Here is a 20,194-nt window from a genome sequence, read left to right on the forward strand (position 1 = left end):
AAAGCATCTTCAGTTCACCTTTCTTAAGAACTTTCTGTAGCAACACTGCTAAAGCCACGAAGGTTGTTTCAGAATATTCTGGAAGTTTCAAAATAAGCAAGTTGGATAAATTATCATTTTTTTAAAGCTCCATAATGGTGTCATCTGAGGAATAATGGAATATTCTGACAATAGCAGGAACACTTCTGTTGTTAATTGACAAAATTAACTCATTCATTTAGTAGTTACAGACCTACTGAAATTCCTGCCAAACTGTCTTCTTTCTGTCTAAGGAGATAAGCATGGGTGTTGGAGCATGTGTTAATACATTAAGTATACCTGGTTCCAACTTAACTTTTTTTTTTTTTGTTCCTGTCCTGCTCCCCTCCTTGATCCCAGCCTTCTGGTCCTCTTTTTGACAAGCACCTTAATTGAGGCTCATGGGCATTTTCTTGATTAGCATTCCTAAGCTATTTTCAAGCAGAGGAAACTGACTTCTTCCATGAATGTTCATTTTAAAGACTTGCTTCAATTTGTAGCTAAATTTAACCCAGTGACAGAAGTTGGAGATCAGATGCTAGGGTTGTTGTTATCCTTTTTTCCCCTACAAATATTTTCTTTGAAGTAATTTTTCTGCTAGTGAGTAACTATGAACAGGGTCACCTTTTGTTTTCAAATATCCAGCCCCATTAACACTTTTGAAGGAGATAAATTGAAAACAAGTTTTAAATCAAGAAGCCAACCAACTATTATGAGTTCAGAGATGTGTAATTTGTAGTTCTGGTAAGCTGATATTAAAGGGATTTGATTTATAAGCGTGTTTCTGCAGCTACACAGGAAAATTCTGTAAGGGACACTACTAACAGTCCACTGAAGAACCATGAACTGCTATGGTGAAATTTGAAATTACCAAGTGTAAAGGAGATTTTTATTCTAGCATTGGTATTTATTACTACCCAATTTTAGTCATCTAATGGAAAGAACAGTTCTGATTTTTTTAACTACATGCGTACATATGTGTTGCAAGCAATAATTAATATTAATCCTGTTAAAACAGCCAATAAGCATAACGTATTGGGGGATGGGGGATGTTAAGTGACAGCTGAAGTCTGTTATGCAAACTATAATATTATAAATTATGTAATGTCACTCTAATAGCGTACACACATCTTAGAAGAGTTTTAGAAGTTTAAAGCAAGCAAGCAGAACTATAGAACAAGATACTAATGCAAACGGAAGAAATTATAAAGCAAGAACAGTTTAACTGATATGTTTTCTTACCTTATATTTGCCCTGGTCACATCCACATAACGTGCTTTCCATCGTGTAGCTCCTTTGTACTCCTATCTCTCTCCAGACAACAACTCTTGCTGTAGATTCCTTGGACTTTTCTACTACAAAGCTGCAGCTGCCCATGCAGAACGCTGGGGCAGTTTGACTCAGGATCTTGGGGAGTGCCTGCAGGACAGCAGTTTGAAAACACAGCGATTCTTTTATTTCACTTACGGAAGCAAGGGTGAGGGAAAAACGCAATTACAAACTGTTATCAGGGAATTTTGCTGCACTTTGAATTAAAAGAACAAGAATTAAAATATTTTTCCATCCTGAGTTTTCAAAACACAGTGTGTTCAAATGACAACAGGTTTGCCATTTCCTACTTACTGAAACTTTTTTTTTAAGATTCATTCACTAAAATTGTTAGTCATGTGGGCAAGTATCAGGATACAAAAGTATTCTTCTGGTGATCACCATCTCCTAATTCACCAAGCTAACTTTGCTCAAACTAAGTGTACTACATACCCCATATAATTAATTAATTTAATTCAATTTTAGACTGTTTTCAACAATCCAATTTGCAGACTTAACACAGGCAGTATTTTATTAGTATGTAAAATTGATTTGTATTCAGCAAAGCACTAGGTGCATATTTAATTTCAGGAACAGGAATTAAAGTTCAATATAACTGCTTACATGGCAACTTCGGAAAAAAAAAAACCACAAGAAAAGTTTATGCAAATGTATGTATTCAACTAATGCCAAGTGACGACGTTTTTTCCAGCTTTTATTTGTATCAGTGAAGCCAAAACATGAGACCACTCTGAATTTTCTATTTCAATAGTACATATATCATTATTAGTGTAAGCTTGCCCAAACATTTCCGTTCGTCTTTCTGAAACCAAAAGGCTTTTCCCCCACTACTCTTACTGACTATTGTCTTTTGGTAGTGCAGGCCGAAGTGGCAAAACCCCGTACAAACATGTTGAGCAGCAGATGCGAATGGCATTGGACTCAGCACCCAGGAAATAACACAAGAAAATCAAGGAGCGATAGATTTTTTTTTTTTTTTAAAGTGAGAAAGACTTAAGAAAAAAAAAAATATCTGAAAGTATCTGTACGCAATTACACTCATGTATGCATAACAACCGTGCATTCACACGTCTTTCAAGCTCAACTCTGCATGTCATCAAACCCCCGTGATGCATCTCATCACGGGGTTTGGACGCGTAAGAGTGCACAGATTTGCAGTTGCCACAAGGTGGCGGTGGAGTTACGCAGAAGAAACAGGTAACCTATTATTCTTTACATCTTTTGGAATTTTTGAAAGCTCATACAAGGCAGTGGATGTTGTTTGAGCAAATTTATTATGTATGTGTGTTAGGGGCACATGCCTTAACTGTACACCTTTAAGAGAAACCTTGGCTATTTCCCATACACAAAAATTAGTATTTCTCAGAGCAGTTCAGTATTTTCATTTTCTTGTTGCTAGAATATTGTTTGTCACGCTTAAATGACTCTTTTTTCATCCAGTAATTCTATATTCACAGAAGCATATTTTCCATGTATTCACTATAATGTATTCACTATAAAAAAGCTCATATTGGAACAAAGACTCAAAAAAATAAAGCACTCTACTAACAGTAAATACTTAGCTGTATTAGCATACAATGTTTAAACCTCTCAAAATACTTTGAATTACACTCATAAACTAAAAATAGATAATTCTAAATAAGCCTGCTTATCATGTAAAGTCACTTTGTGCACAGAATAATCTTGGGAAGTTATTTGAAAAGTACATTCCAAACTCATGCCAAGTGAAAAAGGTACAAATGTCAAACTTACTCTGTAACCAGGGTCTTCCATCAGGTCACAAGAGGAAGCATTAACATTTGTGTGCCACATTGTCTCTTTGATGCTGCAGCCATACATAAATACATTCTTTTTACGAGAGTGACCATGATAATCGCAGTAAACCTGCAATAAATCATTTGGCAAAATAAAGCCAAGGCATATGGAATTAACATTTTATAAAAATAGTAGAAGGACAAATAAAAAAAATTTCATTTGTACTGTTGGAAGTTCCAAAGAATTAGGAAACACAACTCTTTATATAATTAACTTGTCCATTAAGACAAAGAACACAGGATTCATCTAAGGAAGATTTAGCCTTCTACCCTAGCAAAGCAAACAGATTTAGATCTAAAGGTTTGCAGAAGACCAGTTCTCCGAGTCAAAGTTAAGCATGACACTGTTTACAAGATCATATTAAAATGTTTACTTTACAGACTAGCTACACAGACAAGGTTAAAAAGATTCAGAATTGCTTACACACACATACTCACCACAGGTAAACGTTTTATAGCAGCCAGATATTGCAGTAACCCTTTAGCATGGTAAATAGTGGGATGCAGATCTGGATTTGGATTTTGCCACTGTCTGTTTAAATCTTCTCCACTTAAAGAGCAACGGTGGCTATTGTGGGGGGGTGGAAAAACGCATGATGTAGTCTGCATTATCATACTTTTAAATAAGCCTCCCCCCACCTCAAGTTTTCCTTGTCACCACTGCTTCTTTGGAAGGAGTCTGGTAAGAAACAAACTTCAGTTTTCTAACGTGAAATAATAGAAGTGTTTGGGGGTTTTTAAGTTATGTTACAGAAAATCTAAAAATAAATTAGAGCTCCTTATATGAAGTCAGTCACAATCTTGCTTATTTGCTGTTGAAAATGAAGCTTGCAATTCTATTCAAATGCTAGTACAAAATCACTAATTTTGAATATAAGGTATCTTTACAGTTTTGGTGTCTTGACTTCAGTAATATAAAGACTAATGGCAAACAGAAATCTAAGACTTGAAACATGAAGTTGCTAGGAGACAAGTAGCTGTGAAGAAAAAAAAAAAAAAAAAGAAAAAAAAGACAACCAAAAAACCCAGTAAACAAACAAAGATCATCTCTGTATTCAGTAAACTATCAGCAAGAACTTTTAAACTTGCAGAAATTAATGTTTGTGCAGTCATCTTCAGTACTTGTGTGTTTAGACTGTGTCTGCTGGGACAAATTTCTTAGTTGTCCTTGTATTAAACTTTCACTTGTATTCTGAATGGTTTAATTCCAGGTGTTCTGTTATATACATGCTTTTACATATATAAAGACAGAGTTCAACCCAAATCCACAATTCGTTTGATTTTTGTTATTTTGTTCACAAAACCTTTTAAAATACTACCTATAAGTAGGCAAGATGGAACTGTAGATTCACCATATCAAAATTTCCAGTTTATATGAATTCCCTGTAACTAAGTAAATGTAGACTGCTGTATGCTTACTCATAGCAGTATCAAGAGGCTCTGAAATATCCCTTAACTTTATTAAGAACAGTGGTAGTAAATGAAAGAATTACCATTAATAACCGAAATTAAATCAAACCAGGATAGATACTCTCTTACCCTTTCTCTTGCACAACTATTAACTTTCCCCATTTTAATAACATTTGGTAACAGCCATTTCCATAACATCCTTCTAAAAACTATAACTACAAAAAAAAGAAGAAAAGTTACATAAAAACTTTCTGAGATACAAGGACTGTTCTTTTTCAGGAGAACCATTAACTTGTTTAGCTTTTCCCAAAAGCAGCTGTGCTCTCATGTAACACTCTACACCTTCCAAGACTGGAGTTCAGGAAGACAATTAAAATGCCATGTCAAATCACACAGAAATTATTATTATCCTTGAACAACTCAAAATACTGTTTATAAAACTGAAATTCATGGAACAGTGCATCTGCCTTTAAAAAGCCAAAATATTGAACAATCCTAGTCATTTTGTAGGTGTTTTTTTTTTATATATTAAGTATTGCATTTGTATGTTTTTGGGATTAGTTTAGATTCCCTTTTTTTTTTTTTAAATAACAGATGCAAAGACTTAGTAGTACAAGTTACATATTTGTAAGTAAACTTATGCTTACTTTCCATTGATGACGCCATCTGGATTAAGCATAGGAATAATTTTGAAAATGTAAGATTCTCGTAGGCATTGGGCACTTGGATTATTACTCATAAGGTATTCCAGTGTTCCCTTCATAACCCAGCTTGCATTAGTCTCTCCAGGATGTACACGAGCAGATAGGAAAACATAAGGACGATTCCCTAAAAGAAGTATACACAGAAGTTGCATATTATGATTCAAGCTATGTAAACAGTTTGTTAATTGAAAAAAGAGGCAGTAGCCAGCTCCATGTATTACAATGAAAAATACAGTATTTGGGAGTAATGAGTATCAGTATTATTGACAGAGCCTACCAGTATATTGTTACGAGGACTCCTAATTACAGAACTCTCACAGTGGAGCTTTAAATCCAATTGGGCAACTATACAGTCAGAACTACTTTGAACCGGCAATTACGAGATGCTGATTTTGATGGCGTTTTGTCCAATAGCCAAGAAAAATACTGTGGTGGAAGAACAAACCAGGAATGCTGTCATAACTAAAGCTCACTTCAAATCACAGTAGCTTAGATACTGGCTTTATGATAGATTTTCTGACAAGCAAGTAACCCAAGCATTTGGAGAAAAAAGGTACTCAGAAGTCAGGTATTCTTTTCCAAGAAGTGTCATCTGCAAAACGTAACACACAACAATACGTAGCAACTGATTTAAAATATAAGACTATATATATATTTTTAGATATCTAAATATAAATATCCTTCTTTGACTACCACAAATAAGTATTATTAAATACAAAGCAAATCCTGAATATTGATGACTCAATTTAATTAAATTCATTAACCTTATTTTATATTGCTATTTTTACAATGCACAAGTTAATACCAAATTTTGTTTTTGTAAAGAGCTAGTTTTACATTATTTTCAGCTCATGAGAATGAAAAGTCACACTTACTGAACTGACAGATATGTTCGTAGTAACTGGACTCTGGCATGGCTGTAATAGTGACTAAGGGACAGTTGTTGCCCGCCAGGGTCTCACAGAGAACATCTTGTCGAAAATATATCTGTTGAGGATTGTGCATAGATTCCAGCTTCTGAAGATGCATCTTCATCCCAAAAATAATGGAAAAATACTTCAGATCTTTTGCAGTCACCTATCACAGCGTATTTCCACAGAAAGATTTAATCAATCTTTCTTTCTATTTTTCTAAACAATGTTCAAGTTTCTGTCACGATTTTGACCATGAAATATCATTCTCTACATCTCTGACTGACTGAATACTTCTCTACACAGAGTCTGTTTTTCCAACTGCTTTGAAGAAGCTGAAGGCACAATGGGTACATTATTTCTTACCAGATGAAACTCTTAAGGTTATGTGGAAGGTAAGATCCTCTGCTTCATTAACATTATCTGATCAGGGACCTTTTCAGTGCAAAAGGGGATAACAAGTAAAGGGTGAAGCAATAAGCAGGAACAGGGAGAAACAATCCTTGTTGACAAGACATAAGAGAAACAATAGCAAAGACCAAAGTCTCTAGTCTCTGACTGATGGGCCGTTCAGAATCATAGAATGGTTAGAGTTGGAAGGGACCTTAAAGATCATCAAGTTCCAACCCCCCTGCCATGGGCAGGGACACCTCCCACTGGACCAGGTTGCTCAAAGCCCCATCCAGCCTGGCCTTGAACACTTCCAGGCATGGAGCATCCACAGCTTCCCTGGGCAACCTGTTCCAGTGTCTCACCACCCTCACAGTAAAGAATTTCTTCCTAATAGCTAATCTAAATCTCCCTTCTTTCAGTTTAAAACCGTTACCCCTTGTCCTGTCACTACACTTCCTGACAAAGAGTCCCTCGCCAGCTCTCCTGTAGGCTCCCTCCAGGTACTGGAAGGCTGCTATAAGGTCTCCCCGGAGCCTTCTCTTCTCCAGGCTGAACAACCCCAGCCCTCTCAGTCTGTCTTCATAGCAGAGGTGCTCCAGCCCTCTCATCATCTTCGTGGCCCTCCGCTGGACCCGCTCCAACAGGTCCATGTCCTTCCTGTGCTGAGGACTCCAGAGCTGGACACAGTACTCCAGGTGGGGTCTCACTAGAGCAGAGTAGAGGGGAAGAATCACCTCCTGTGACCTGCTGGCCACACTTCTCTTGATGCAGCCCAGGATGCGGCTGGCTTTCTGGGCTGCCAGCGCACACTGCCGGCTCATGTTGAGCTTCTCATCCACTAGCAATCCCAAGTCCTTCTCCTCAGGGCTGCTCTCCAGCCATTCTCCACCCAACCCGTATTTGTGACTGGGATTGCCACATACCAGGTGCAGGACCCTGCACTTGGACTGGTTGAACTTCATGCGATTTGCACGAGCCCATCTCTCAAGCCTGTCCAGGTCCTTCCGGATGGCATCCCTTCCCTCCAGCGTGTCAACCGCACCACACAGCTTGGTGTCATTGGTAAACTTGCTGAGGGTGCACTGTATCCCACTGTCCATGTCTCCGACAAAGATGTTAAATAGTACTGGTCCCAGTACCGACCCCTGCGGAACACCACTCGTCACTGGCTGCCACTTGGACATCGAGCAGTTGACCACAACCCTTTGAGTGTGGCCATCCAGGCAGTTCCTTATCCACGGAGTGGTCCATCCACCGAATCCATGAGTTTCCAATTTTGAGACCAGGATGTTGTGCGGGACAGTGTCAAATGCTTTGCATAAGTCCAGGTAAATGACGTCAGTCGCTCTGCCCTTGTCCACCAAGTCTGTGGCAGTATCGTAAAAGGCCACCAAATTTGTCAGGCACAATTTGCCCTTGGTGAAGCCATGCTGGCTGTCTCAAATCACCTCTTTATTTTCCATGTGCCTTGGCAGAGATTCCAGGAGGATCTGCTCCATGATCTTCCTAGGCATAGAGGTGAGGCTGACTGGCCAATAGTTCCCTGGGTCTTCTTTTTTTCCTTTTTTGAATATCAGGGTTATGTTCCCCTTTTTCCAGTCAGCGGGAACTTCGCCAGAATGCCATGATTTCTCAAATATGATGGAAAGTGGCTTAGCAACTTCATCTGCCAGCTCCCTCAGGACCCGTGGATGGATTTCGTCAGGTCCCATGGATTTATGCACCTTCAGGTTCCTTAGGAGGTCTTGAACCTGAACTGTGGGCAGTTCTTCATTCGCAGAGCGCCTGTTTTTGCCTTCCATGACTTGGGCAGTGTGGTTAGAGCCCTTGCCAGTAAAGACCGAGGCAAAAAAGTTGTTCAGTAGCTCAGCCTTATCCATATCCTGGGTGGCCAGGTCTGTTTGGTTTATCTCATTTATGGTGTTTTATCTGTGATTCCTGGATTCCTTTTGCCTCAGGAGCCTCAAAGACAGGACTGATGTTGTTACCCCCCTACCCCTTCACATCTAGTTTAAAGACCTGTCAAACAACCCCGCAATCTCTTGGGCCAGAACAGTCTTCCCCCTTTGAGAGAGGCATCTTCCATCTCCTGTCAACAAGCCCAGTGCCATACAGGCCAACCCACTATCAAAGCACCCAAAGTTATGGTTGCGACACCAGCCACGGAGCCATGTATTGACTGATTTGATCCGTCTGCTCCTCCCAGCATCACAGCCTGCCACTGGAGGCAGTGACGAAAAAATCACCTGCACCCCAGATTGCTTTACTAAACCTCCCAACTCCCTGAAGTCTCTCTTTATAGCTCTTGAGCTTCGAGTCGCTGTCTCCTCTGCACCTACATAGAATATCAGTAGTGGATAATAATCTGAGGACCATACTAAACCAGGAAGTTTCCTGGTGACGTCCTTCACCCGGGCTCCAGGAAGACAGCAAGGCAAAGCTTTGGAGAGTGTCACTTGAGGGACAAGGAGGAAACAAGAGGAACATGAGTATTTATGGATATCCAAGCAGAGCCTGTAGGGCTACACGAAACTTCTGCACCCAATCTCTAAGGTCTGCCCTTAGCTATCTCTCTGTGCAGCCTCATTCTCTATCCCATGCATGCAAGTGCTGTGTGGACTATGTGCAACTAAGACGACAGGTGTGATTGAATTTGGGATCAGCAACCGTAGTGAGCAAGGGTCTCAGCACCAGTAGCTGGAGAGGCCAAACCTCTTGGGAGCATCTCTGTGGGCACTGTAGCTTTTGTGTCCAAAGTGCCAGCTACTGTTGAGATCAAAGAGAGCAGACTTGGTGCCAGCAGCTGGAGCTGTAGGCAGTGTAGGCACCCTTTGGTCTGTGGTGTAAGAAATGGAAGCAAGAGGGGGTCTCAGTGCCAGCCAGGAGTGGGTAAGGGTCTTGGTGGACAGCCGTTGGGGCAAGAACAGTGTACGTCCCAGAAAACAGCTAGTGGGGTGATAAGCGTGACTGAAGCAAGGGAGGGTGTCTCAGTGTCAGCATCTAGAGCAGGAACATGAGTTACGAGCCCAAGGGCCTGCTACCAGCTGCTGAGGGCAAGGGGTAAGCATATGCATCTTCCCTGAAGCTAGTATGCATAGGGGGGTGCAAGTGCAATTTGCTAGCCAACTTCAACGTGGACTACCCAGCAAGTATAAGGTCCTAGGCGAGGCAAGGGTATCAGACAGGCAGAAAGTCCATGCTGGCATCTGGGGGGAACAAGTGCAGAGTGCCTGTGAGAAAACTGCGTGAGTGCACGCATCCATGTGCTAGTGAGCATCAGGCTGGACTAGCCTGCAAGCCTGCACAACAGATAAGAGAGACTGGAATCCAGGCAGGGGCATGGCACAGATGGACCATGCCAGTCGCCCACAAATGTGCATGTGCTTGCGACTCTAGAGAGTGGGTGAGTGTGTACTTTTACTAGTGAACAGCCACCCTTACCAGCTGGACAGGAGAAAAGGGACTCGTGTGCCTGCAGTTATCCTTTAAGCAAGTCCTGGGGGCAAGGGGTGTGTGCAAGTGTGTGTGCGTGAGTCTCTCTCTTTGGGATACACACTCAATATTCACTAGTGGTTGAACCTACAAGCAAATGGGAAAGCAGCAGACATGTCCGTTAGCCTGGGACAGAGACCCCCAGGCCCCTTGGCTGGGGTCCAGCAGCCAGGCAGGAGGAACTGCCAGGTCCCCATGCTGTTGGAGGCAGCAGCTGCTTGTAACATCCCTTAACAGGTACTTCTTCAAAGAGCAAGAACGGCTTAGTAAAAAGTTTCATTCAGCACTGTTACACATTGGCCACTGAGTCCCCAAGTTAGCTTTTATTGCTATGACATAAACAACCACCAGACATTCTAGCCAACAGCTTTGCTTAGTCCTAAAAGTTTCACAACATTTCTTTGCCAATTCATTAGCATAGAAAGGTCTCTAATTATCTTAAATATAGTAACTTGAATAGGTCAGTTAGGAAGAGGTATATGTAGAACAGCAGGATATGAGTCATTTGACTCAGACACAAATTACTTCATCCAGTTAGCACCGTTTCCAGTCAATTATGAATTTTGATTCCTAGAAAAATCATTTAGACTGCAAGTAAGGATCAATTTTATTTTGCTAGGGCCTCTTCTTTAGAGCAACCTAAACACTTCACCAGTCTAAACACTAATACTTTATGAAAATTGTCAATTTTAAGGAGCATTTTGAACTTTATAAAAAGAAAGAAGAATAATTCATTCGTGAATGCTTACATTTCACATTGTCCAAAAGTAAAAATATTTATCTGTGTAATAAATCATAATCTTCTCACCTTTAAAGTTGAGTATGTATATGGATAATGGTAAGCAAAGTAGCAGACATCATCTTTATGTTGGAAAGTCACTGTGAATGTAATTGTGTAATAAGATTTTCCTTTTTGACCTCCAGCAGCAATTGAACTTCTTGAAAAGTGATTCCTATTAGTAAAATGAAGGTAATCGGTATTCTAGCACATTTAGAGTAATTTTCTTTTTTTCATAGAATTTATTATTCCTGAACACACATTCTAAGACCCAGGAAGATTTTTAGTGATTGTATTTCTCTTATGCATACATCCAGATCAAATACAGTAAGTTCCTACCATCTATAAAGATACTTTATTCTAGCAGTGATATACATTCACTCATACTGGGAAAAGGCAAGTAAACAAAAACAAAAAGGAAGCAAACAACTGTTGACCAAGAAGGGTAACGCATGGATATGCTCTAGCATCTCATCCTGTGTTTCAGGATTGCTTTGCAATGATTGTACCATAGAATACTGGAGCCGAATCACAAGCACCACGTGATCAGTATTACTGGAAGTCACTATTAAAATTTCAATTAAGCATGCATATATACATTCCCTTAAAAGCTTCTCTGGAAGCAAATTCTCTGTATGCAAATTCTGACAAAATATAAAATATGAAGTGCAGTGTGCTAACAAAATAAGACCCTGTATATTTTGGTCACTTGTGTTACTCTCCATAGTAACTCAGGAAGAAAACTCTTTTCACAACAGAACTACTAACATGGAATTATCGAACTCAAAAGCAAACATTTCTCCTCAGAAATTGTACCTCATACTAATCTTCAGTGTAAGATTTGCTGTATGCTTGGGTGGTGTACTTACTTGTAGTAACAAATATCTGTCCCAACACGAGTCCAACATGGTCGAGAATTTAATGCTTCTTGAACAGAATACATGAGGGGCTGCATACCTTAAAGAAAAAAAAAAAAAACATCTCACTAATGCTTAAAATTAAAGATCAAAAACTTAGCAGTAACGGACCACGATAGCCCTCATATGTGAGTCTCTGAACTACCTGTGATACATTTAATATCACAGAATGCATTTTCATAAATGTCTGGGTATTGTACAGTCTTTCAACCAGGTGAGAAAAGATTCTTCCCCTTTTCCCTTCATCACATGCTAATTTTCAGAAAATACCAAATTAAATAAATAAAAAAAAGAATCAGACCTATGGAAGACCAAAATCAAATGCTTAAATGAAAGCTGTGGTTAGTATGAATGGTAAACTACAAGCAGTCTTGGGTCCCACTCCATCCAACTCACCATTACAAAAAGGCTTCAAAGAGAATACAAAAAATTGATACTATCATCAATTAACCTGGATAGCTGGAAAATAACTGTTTTGGGAAAATTTTATTCTTTTTTAAAAACAGTCACTCTTTAAAATTTGGTTTTTTTGGAGAGCATACTTAAGTTGAATACCTAATATGAAGTTAGAGTAGAAAATAATACATATTAATTGAACCTTCTTTACTAGTTAGATAATTAGACAAATACATTGAATGATTCAGTCAAAACAAAAGTAACTATCAGGTAAGCATATACAACATATGAATGAAGATCTAAGGTAACTGATGAACATTAGTAAATAACTTAAAAGCATCTTATTACTGGTCAAGCTACCAGGTATTTTTTGATTTTTTCTATGTGAATTGCACAATTATGACAAAGAAGAATATTACGTTACTCTGTCACAAGAGTTTGAGGTTGGGAGGTGAGGAGAGAGGAGCTTCTCCTCCTCCTTCTTGAAGGACGAATTTCAGAAAATCCAGCAAAAAAATCTGTCTCCCCTCCCCCTCCCCCCCCAAAAAAACCCCACATGGTTTTAAGATGAATGACACACACACACCCCACACTCCCCACCTTAGACAAGTGAAAGAAAGGCATATTCAGTAGGCCAGTACTTTTGGATTACATACAAGAAGCAAACGTTACTCGCTGGAGACTGCAAGGGTCGCCTATGAATTGCTGGTCACCACCAGCATTTCAAAGGAGACTTACTTTTCCTTCTCAAATAACATGCCTCTTTTCCCATCAATAAGCCAAAACTTATTTGAGAATGTCTCCACTTACTTTCACATCTGAAAATACACCTCTATTCAGAAAGGGATTCATGATGACAGCTGTCATTCTTCTTGCACCTGTGTGGATCAACAGGTATTGTTCCTCACAGTGGTTTCAGGACAAATTTTAGCTGCAGCCACCAGCAAACTTCTGTTTTGGTCTCACTTACAACAAACATTTTAAAATATGACAGCCAGTGTTTTAAGGTACTTTTTTTCTTTTTAACTGGAACTTGTCAAAACATTTTCAAGTAGTACTATTAAAAAATAATCTGATCTCACAACGTGAATATACTACTTATCCTGGGGCAGAGCGAAGGAAACAGCTGAGCTGTCTAGCACAGATATTTTTCTATAAATTTCTTCTCAAGGTATGGGAAATGTATCTTACCGTAGTTAAACTGACTGTTCGACTTTTCACAGTTGATGATGTTAAACCGGTAACCAATGCCAGTTTTCATTCCACTGACTTCAAAGTAAAACCACTGATGATAATGATTGCTATTTATATCCGAGTTCAGTATTAGATCATACTCATTCCTAAAGATTAACAAAAACAAATCCATCTTTTTTAAAGAAGCAGAAATAAAAGGCCTCAAGTGTGAAAAGAAGAGTTGAAATATCTTACTTTCTGATCTGAATAACTTTGCGCAGGTTTCCAGATTCAAACTTGGAATTAAACTTCAAAACATCAGCTTCCTCTGGTACTGAACAACTATGAGTAGAAAAGGGACCAAAATGAATTAAAAAAAACCTTAACTAAAACAAACTCATTAAGTTTATTTTAGCCCTCACTTGGTAATTTAAAAACTATTTTGAACCTTCCTCTAAATACAGCCTAGATAGAAGAACCACTGTTACATCAGATGGAACTGTCACTGAAGTCTGTCTTAATAGTACTGTTTTAAGTATTACAAATCATATCACAGAGAAAATAGAACAGGGTTAGAGTATTTGTTGAATATTGTTCTCAGAAAGGTAAAAACTCACCTCAAATTATCAAGGTCATACACAACTCTGTCTATAATATCATTTTGATGAATCAGTCTTTCAATATCTTGAGAGATTTTTGTCCTAAAATCAAAAGCAGAGTTCTCATTTAAATTGTTGCATACTGTTTCCAATTACAAAAGAGGAATTACCTCATACAACCATGAAAATTAACAAAGCTGACATGAAGACAGTAGGACAGATTTTCAGAGAGGCCTCAGCCTCACTCCCACCTATGTGCACAAATTGTAAGCGTACTTAAGTTTAAACACCTGCATTCACAGTTGACTGAGTCCAATATTTGAATGTGAAGGAACTGAGTTTTCATGCACACAACCCACTGGGTTTTATCTTATGGAAAAAAGATGCACCATTTCATACTTTATAGTAGAAGCAGGAATTGCTCAAACATTACTTATGTTAATGCTTTAATCCAGGACAGCACTTGGTAACATTAGTAACTTATATGAGTCCTATCATAACTAATATTAAAGAGTTTTAGAAAGTAGGTCGTGCAGTGAGTGTGTTAGTGCACTAGCTTTTCACCTCTGGAGATCTAGGTTCACTTATCGACTAGGTAACAAATAAGAACGAATTTGGTGATGTCAGCCAACTGTCAGGTGTATGTTTATCCAGATCATAAAACCATTGCACAAACTGGCAGTATCTAGGTCCTGGTTTGGAAAAGTAAGAATGTGTTGCAGTTCAAGAATGAAATATAGTGGCAGAGCTGTGTGGAAAAGCTTGCACAGCACCTGCAATAAGAAGAAAAGGAGGCAGATTAACAATGAACAATACAGGAATAGAGCGCTAAAGTATGTTCAGGCTGGAAATTCTCCATTTAATTAAAATAAATATTGTTATCAAATGAGAAAAAGGAGGTAAGTGCACAACTCCAGGGCCTCTTATTAAATTAAAACTAACTGGAAAAGACAAGAAGTCACAAGTTCAATGTACTGACGAAATTGTAAAGAGGCTGACTCACCACAACCTATCTGATCAGGTTCAGCTCAGGGCAGAACTACAGATTTTTGATCTTTAACAACTCCTTAGATCTCAGTATGACTTCAGCTCTAAAGGGCCATAATACTTCCTATCATCACAAAAGTTTTGCCAAGACAAAATCAATTAATGAGTCTCAGGATTCAAATACCATAATAATAACTAATGTAGACAAAAGGAAAGAATAAATGTTATTCAAGATGCACGCAAAAAGAAAAAGTAGTAGTGGACATTTCCAGGTTCAAAAAAAAAAAAAAAATCAAGAGAAAAGAGAAACTATTTTAAGGTAATTAAAGGAAAAAAATACAAAACCAACACTGTTGATGTGGAGTTTGTTTACACATTAGTCCTTTGTGGATTCTGATTTACCCGATGATCACTTTTAAGTGTCAGATGATCAGAAAATACTGAAGTGACTAGAAAACAATAAAGTGTACAGCAAAAAACCCTTAAATGTAAGGAATGGAAAAAAGTAGGAATTTCAACTCGAATTTATAGGGTATTGAATTACGTAGTAATTTTCTTCCCTAAGAGGCAGAATAATATAAAACACTTCAGTTATTCTCAATGACATTTTTTCAACCAATAATAATTTGGTGAGACATTTGGTGAAAATTATATGTTACTAAATGTAAATGAAAAAGCAAAAGCACTCCAAAGCACAAATTCAAAAATACTGAGTGTCCTAGCATATTGCAAGACTTAAAAAAACCCCCAAAACTCCACATCCCATTTACCTAATAAAAGTAAAAACAAAACCCACTAACTCCCTACCTCAGCTCCCCATAACATTTTCTTAAATTACAAGGATGGATTAAAGCAACCATTTGTTTTCTAAAGGAAACTTAGCTAATGAGTAGTAACTAACTGCTTAAAGAGAACTGATAAATCCCACTGAAGGCCAAAGGAATTTGGACACGGATTTGTGAAAGACTTAAAAGCTTCTCCACGTCCCCTACCAAACTCATTTTCACCACCTTCCTACAAACTATAAATTCCTGAAAAGATTAAGCTCTTTTAAAACAGGTCCCCCTCTCAGAAGTTTGCTACATTGCAGTAACAAGACTGAGTCGTTTGTAGAAAAGTGAATTCTTAGAACAGTGTAACTTAAAAAAGTAATACAGGATTTTTGATTCAAGTTTAGCAATATTACCCGATATTTCATTCTTGTTTCGCACAAGACCTAAAAATGTTACTTTCAACATAGAAAATGCAACAAAAAGAAACCATTTTAAAGTTAAAATAAAATATACTCTGGAATTACCTTCATGGTTTAGAAATTAGCTTTATGTGTAATCACACAAATAGGTTTGTTGGTTAAAAGTCAGAGTTAATACAGTGCTTTATATCTAAGAAAAACAAGCACTGGAATGACAAATTTTTACCTGACTTCACTCAATTTTACTCAGGAAGAATCAGAATTACAAAGTACTACAAAAACATACATGAAGATTTGCAAGATTTTCTTAAAATGCAGTTCTTAGGTGATTTCTGACTCAAGGCTATTTCCCTTCTAAATCAGCTGAATTTATCTAAAAATAAGCTTATAGGGAAGATTCTTGTCCTTCAACGCTGAACAGTGCCTTCTAGTAACAGTATATTCATTATGTCATGAATGTTTTAACACCTGGTCATTTCACCAGAAAGATCACTTTTTTCTAACAAGTGTGAAACAACTGAAGATTTTAATTATACAACCTAAAGGCACTTAATCTCTTATCCATTTTAATAACTAAATGTAAATATGAAGAATCTCATCAAACTGGTTAAAGTTACGAGTATAAAGCTGAAAGCATTCAATCTAATGACTAAGCAAATGGCAAGGTCTCATATCTACTATTACATGTTTTGCTCACATGTTCATTTGCCTTCATAGTAACTTACTATGCATACCAGCCAGTTCTTCATACCACCTCTGCAAATCATTCTAAAGAGTCACAGCACCCTTTGCCATCTTCTAATATCTCTCAGTGAAGAAAAAAATGGGGCTGTTGATGTGTTGTTTTTTGTTGGTTTATTTTTCATTCTGTGTATATTGTGTGCCAGTCCGCAGGACCTAACACAAACTGCATACTCAGCATAAATTCTGTTATACTGCAAACAGCAAAACCAGTCACTCAAGTGGATTATTTTTTTAATTTTTCCCCACTACATTTTCCTGAAAGATAGCTTTGTTAGTTCAGCAAAGAGAAGAGCAGAAGTATCTTTGAACTACTAACTGTCCTATTTTGGCTAAGACCCAAAGGGAGCAGTCAGGTGTGGTTTTTTGTTTGTTTCTTGGGGATTTTTGTGGGTTGTGGGGTTTTTTGTTCGGTTGAGTTTTTTTGGTTTTGGGGTTTTGTTTTGTTGTTGGTTTCTGGGTTTGGTTTTTTGGGGGGTTTTTGGGGTTTTTTTGGGTTTTTTTGGTTTGGTTTGGTTTTTTGTGGGGTTTTTTGTTTTGGTTTGGTTTTTTGGTTTTGTTGTTTTTGTTTTTTTGGGTTGGTTTTTTTTTTTTTTCACAAACTACAAGATTTAGATGGGGGACAGGAGAAAGCAGAAAGGGAGACTATAAATTATATTTTGTATTTAGAAACTGAATTACAGAATTAGCAATTACAGAACCAGATTGTGTTCTTGGCTTATAGCTCTGCATTGATCAATGCCTACTCACATGCCTTCAAACTGCTTTTCACCGAAAATAGTTTTAGATACCAAAGTAAGTATTGTATATGTGCCTGTTAATCTCACCCTAAAAATTGTTTCTCAAGGGAATGAAAACAGCAAAAAAGAAGTATGGTAACTCACCTCTGCACCCCATACGGCCTTTCCAGAATAGGCTCCTTAAATGTGGGTGGAATATGGCCAAAATAATCTGGATAGGCCACTTCTGAATATTCAGGAATAGACTTTGTGTTTTTTACCATTTCAATATAAAGATCACAGTCATGAACTGGTGATATATCAGAAACCTCAAGCATGACTTGCTCCCCCGATGAACTAGATCTAGAATCCTCCTCCTCCTCTGAATCCACTCCAGTGCAGCAAAGTTTTCCCAGCTGAACAGATGATCCTTCAAAGAGACTACTTCCACAGGGTGAAACATGGCCACAAGGTTTACTAGAAGCAAGTGTGGTAAGGCTAGGTTTGCTTTCCTTCTTTATTACACCCCCTGTACCATAACACTGATCATTTTTTGCACTGTTCTGCAGACTGATTCTGTCCAAGCCTTTCACAATTTCTTGGCTTAGACACTGACACGATGGAAGCAGGTTTCTTTGATCATTTTGCTGATGTAAACTACTGTCTCTGATATTATCTTTCTTTGGTAGTTCCAGAAAGGCTGGCCTTCTATTGTATTCCTCTGTCAATAAAGGATTGTTCCCCTTCAAAGCACCTCCTTTTGCGGACTGGTTTGCTTCAGCAGAGTGCTCCTCTCCTGCTGTAGGAACAACAATAGGTCCACTCAGATTTGCACCAGGTACAGAAGGCTTTGGTTCCTTGGAAACTAAGTCATATTCCTTAAAAAATAAAAGAGAAAAATTAATAAAAATATTTATTAAAAAGCAAAACAAAACATAAACAGTTCCTCAAGTTTCATTTATATTAGAAATCTTTCTCTTTCATTGTTCCTGAGGTATGTTTTGCAATAATCCAAAATAAGTGTAATTTAAAAGTTATTATTATAATAAATTTATTATAATAAATTTATTATAATAATTTATATTCTGTATTATTTATAATTATTAAGTATTATTATAAATTACAGATATGTTTTAAACCTCCATAAACATAGCAAGGAAGTTTCAGCTTTTACAAGAAGGTAGCGTCAAAGCAATAAACAAGTAGTTCATCAATAACAAATTATGAAGTCCATGAGATTCCCCAGACATTTTAACCAACTACTTTATAGAGGTGCACTGCATACAAGGAAATACCTAATAGAAGTAATCTTCGTCAGAAATCTCACGCCCTTTCTTACTGTTTTACTTTCTGCTGTGTGCAATAATCAGACCTCAGAAAACAGTTTTCCTTTCTGTCTGCCCACAGTGTCCTTCTCAGTCAGATTAAGTAACCCATAACACTATCACTCACTATATAGCACTCTCACATGTAGCTCCAGAGCTGCAGACTCTCATTTTTTTGCTAGAGGAACTATCCATCCAAAAAGTATTCTCACAGTGGATTCCAGAGTCAACCCATCACAATGAAGACTGCGTTGGGAATCATATACTTTACCTGAAAGTTTTCTGAAAGTTCTGGGAAAAATTGCTCATACATTTTCAGTTCTTCAATGGGTCTTCCCAATTCCTGTCTAGGTTTCAGTTTATTAATATCAGTCTCAATATCATCATTCTGAAAGAGCACCAGAAAAAATTAATCTTGCATCCAGAATTAATGAACTTCTAAAGTAATTACATTCACCTTTTACTTCTGACACAGCCATGCTTCAAAAGCTGAATATCACTATTCTAAAATTCTAAAGCTGAATTGCACCTTTCACCATGAAGGTTTAAGCAGCTCAGTTTTATCAGTATGCCAAAGCCTCCATTTTGACAGATTACAAACATCCCAATTTCCTTGCTTTCATCCAAATGTATTATGCATATACATTAGACTACATTTTACATGAGATCTGTCCATAATCCAACGATCGCAACCTAGAATGTGGAGATGTCATCTGACTGCAGTGACAAATGAGGTACTGCTTCCACGGAAGATACTCCCTTCATCAGGGCTCATGACAGCCGCAAATACAACCTGTCATTAGAGTCCATGGACAGACAATTCAATTAACTCCTGAATATATGTAACATAAAAACATCCAATGAGGCAGTTCTGACCAAATGTCCTTTCATGTCCTGACTAGCAGCTGGAGAGCAGAGTAAGACCTTCCTGAAGTGATACAACAGTGAGAGGTCTGATCTCTACCTCTACAGTTGGCTGAACTTCAGTTACCTTGCTGAAACACTGACCTAAGTCAATGCCAGACCAGAATGACGTCTTTTTGCTAGAGCAGCTCCTACGTACTCAGCAGCTTATGTGGGAAGAGCAGGATGACAGAAATAAAAGCTGAGAGCAGAACACTGCTAAAAGAGATTGCAGTTCTGTTCCAATGTATTCCAGACACAACACGTGTGAAGCAAACAGATTTTGATGAAAATCTTGAAGCAATCTGAACAACAAAGGTTGGTATCTTCAAGCAGCACCTACCCTCTTTAACTTTCAGAAACTTTTAAAATTTTAGAAATTGCCCTGAAAAC

General features: G+C 38.0%; 1 protein-coding gene across 2 annotated transcripts in view; it reads right to left on the reverse strand.

Annotated features, from left to right (window-relative positions):
• Positions 1 to 20,194, reverse strand: part of AGTPBP1 (ATP/GTP binding carboxypeptidase 1) — a 65,448-nt gene that overhangs the window by 24,348 nt on the left and 20,906 nt on the right. For both annotated transcript variants that reach the window (XM_074165817.1, XM_074165818.1), the window contains 12 exons: positions 19,170 to 19,286; positions 17,739 to 18,451; positions 13,953 to 14,036; positions 13,591 to 13,677; positions 13,354 to 13,502; positions 11,719 to 11,806; positions 10,880 to 11,024; positions 6,151 to 6,304; positions 5,219 to 5,399; positions 3,600 to 3,729; positions 3,100 to 3,231; positions 1,261 to 1,437 (listed from right to left, as the gene is read on the reverse strand). In XM_074165817.1, the coding sequence (XP_074021918.1) occupies positions 1,261 to 1,437; positions 3,100 to 3,231; positions 3,600 to 3,729; positions 5,219 to 5,399; positions 6,151 to 6,304; positions 10,880 to 11,024; positions 11,719 to 11,806; positions 13,354 to 13,502; positions 13,591 to 13,677; positions 13,953 to 14,036; positions 17,739 to 18,451; positions 19,170 to 19,286 (2,157 nt within the window). The remainder of the gene's footprint in view (positions 1 to 1,260; positions 1,438 to 3,099; positions 3,232 to 3,599; positions 3,730 to 5,218; positions 5,400 to 6,150; positions 6,305 to 10,879; positions 11,025 to 11,718; positions 11,807 to 13,353; positions 13,503 to 13,590; positions 13,678 to 13,952; positions 14,037 to 17,738; positions 18,452 to 19,169; positions 19,287 to 20,194) is intronic.

The sequence above is a fragment of the Numenius arquata genome, chromosome Z (assembly GCF_964106895.1).
Source record: "Numenius arquata chromosome Z, bNumArq3.hap1.1, whole genome shotgun sequence".
Classification (NCBI taxonomy): Eukaryota; Metazoa; Chordata; class Aves; order Charadriiformes; family Scolopacidae; genus Numenius; species Numenius arquata.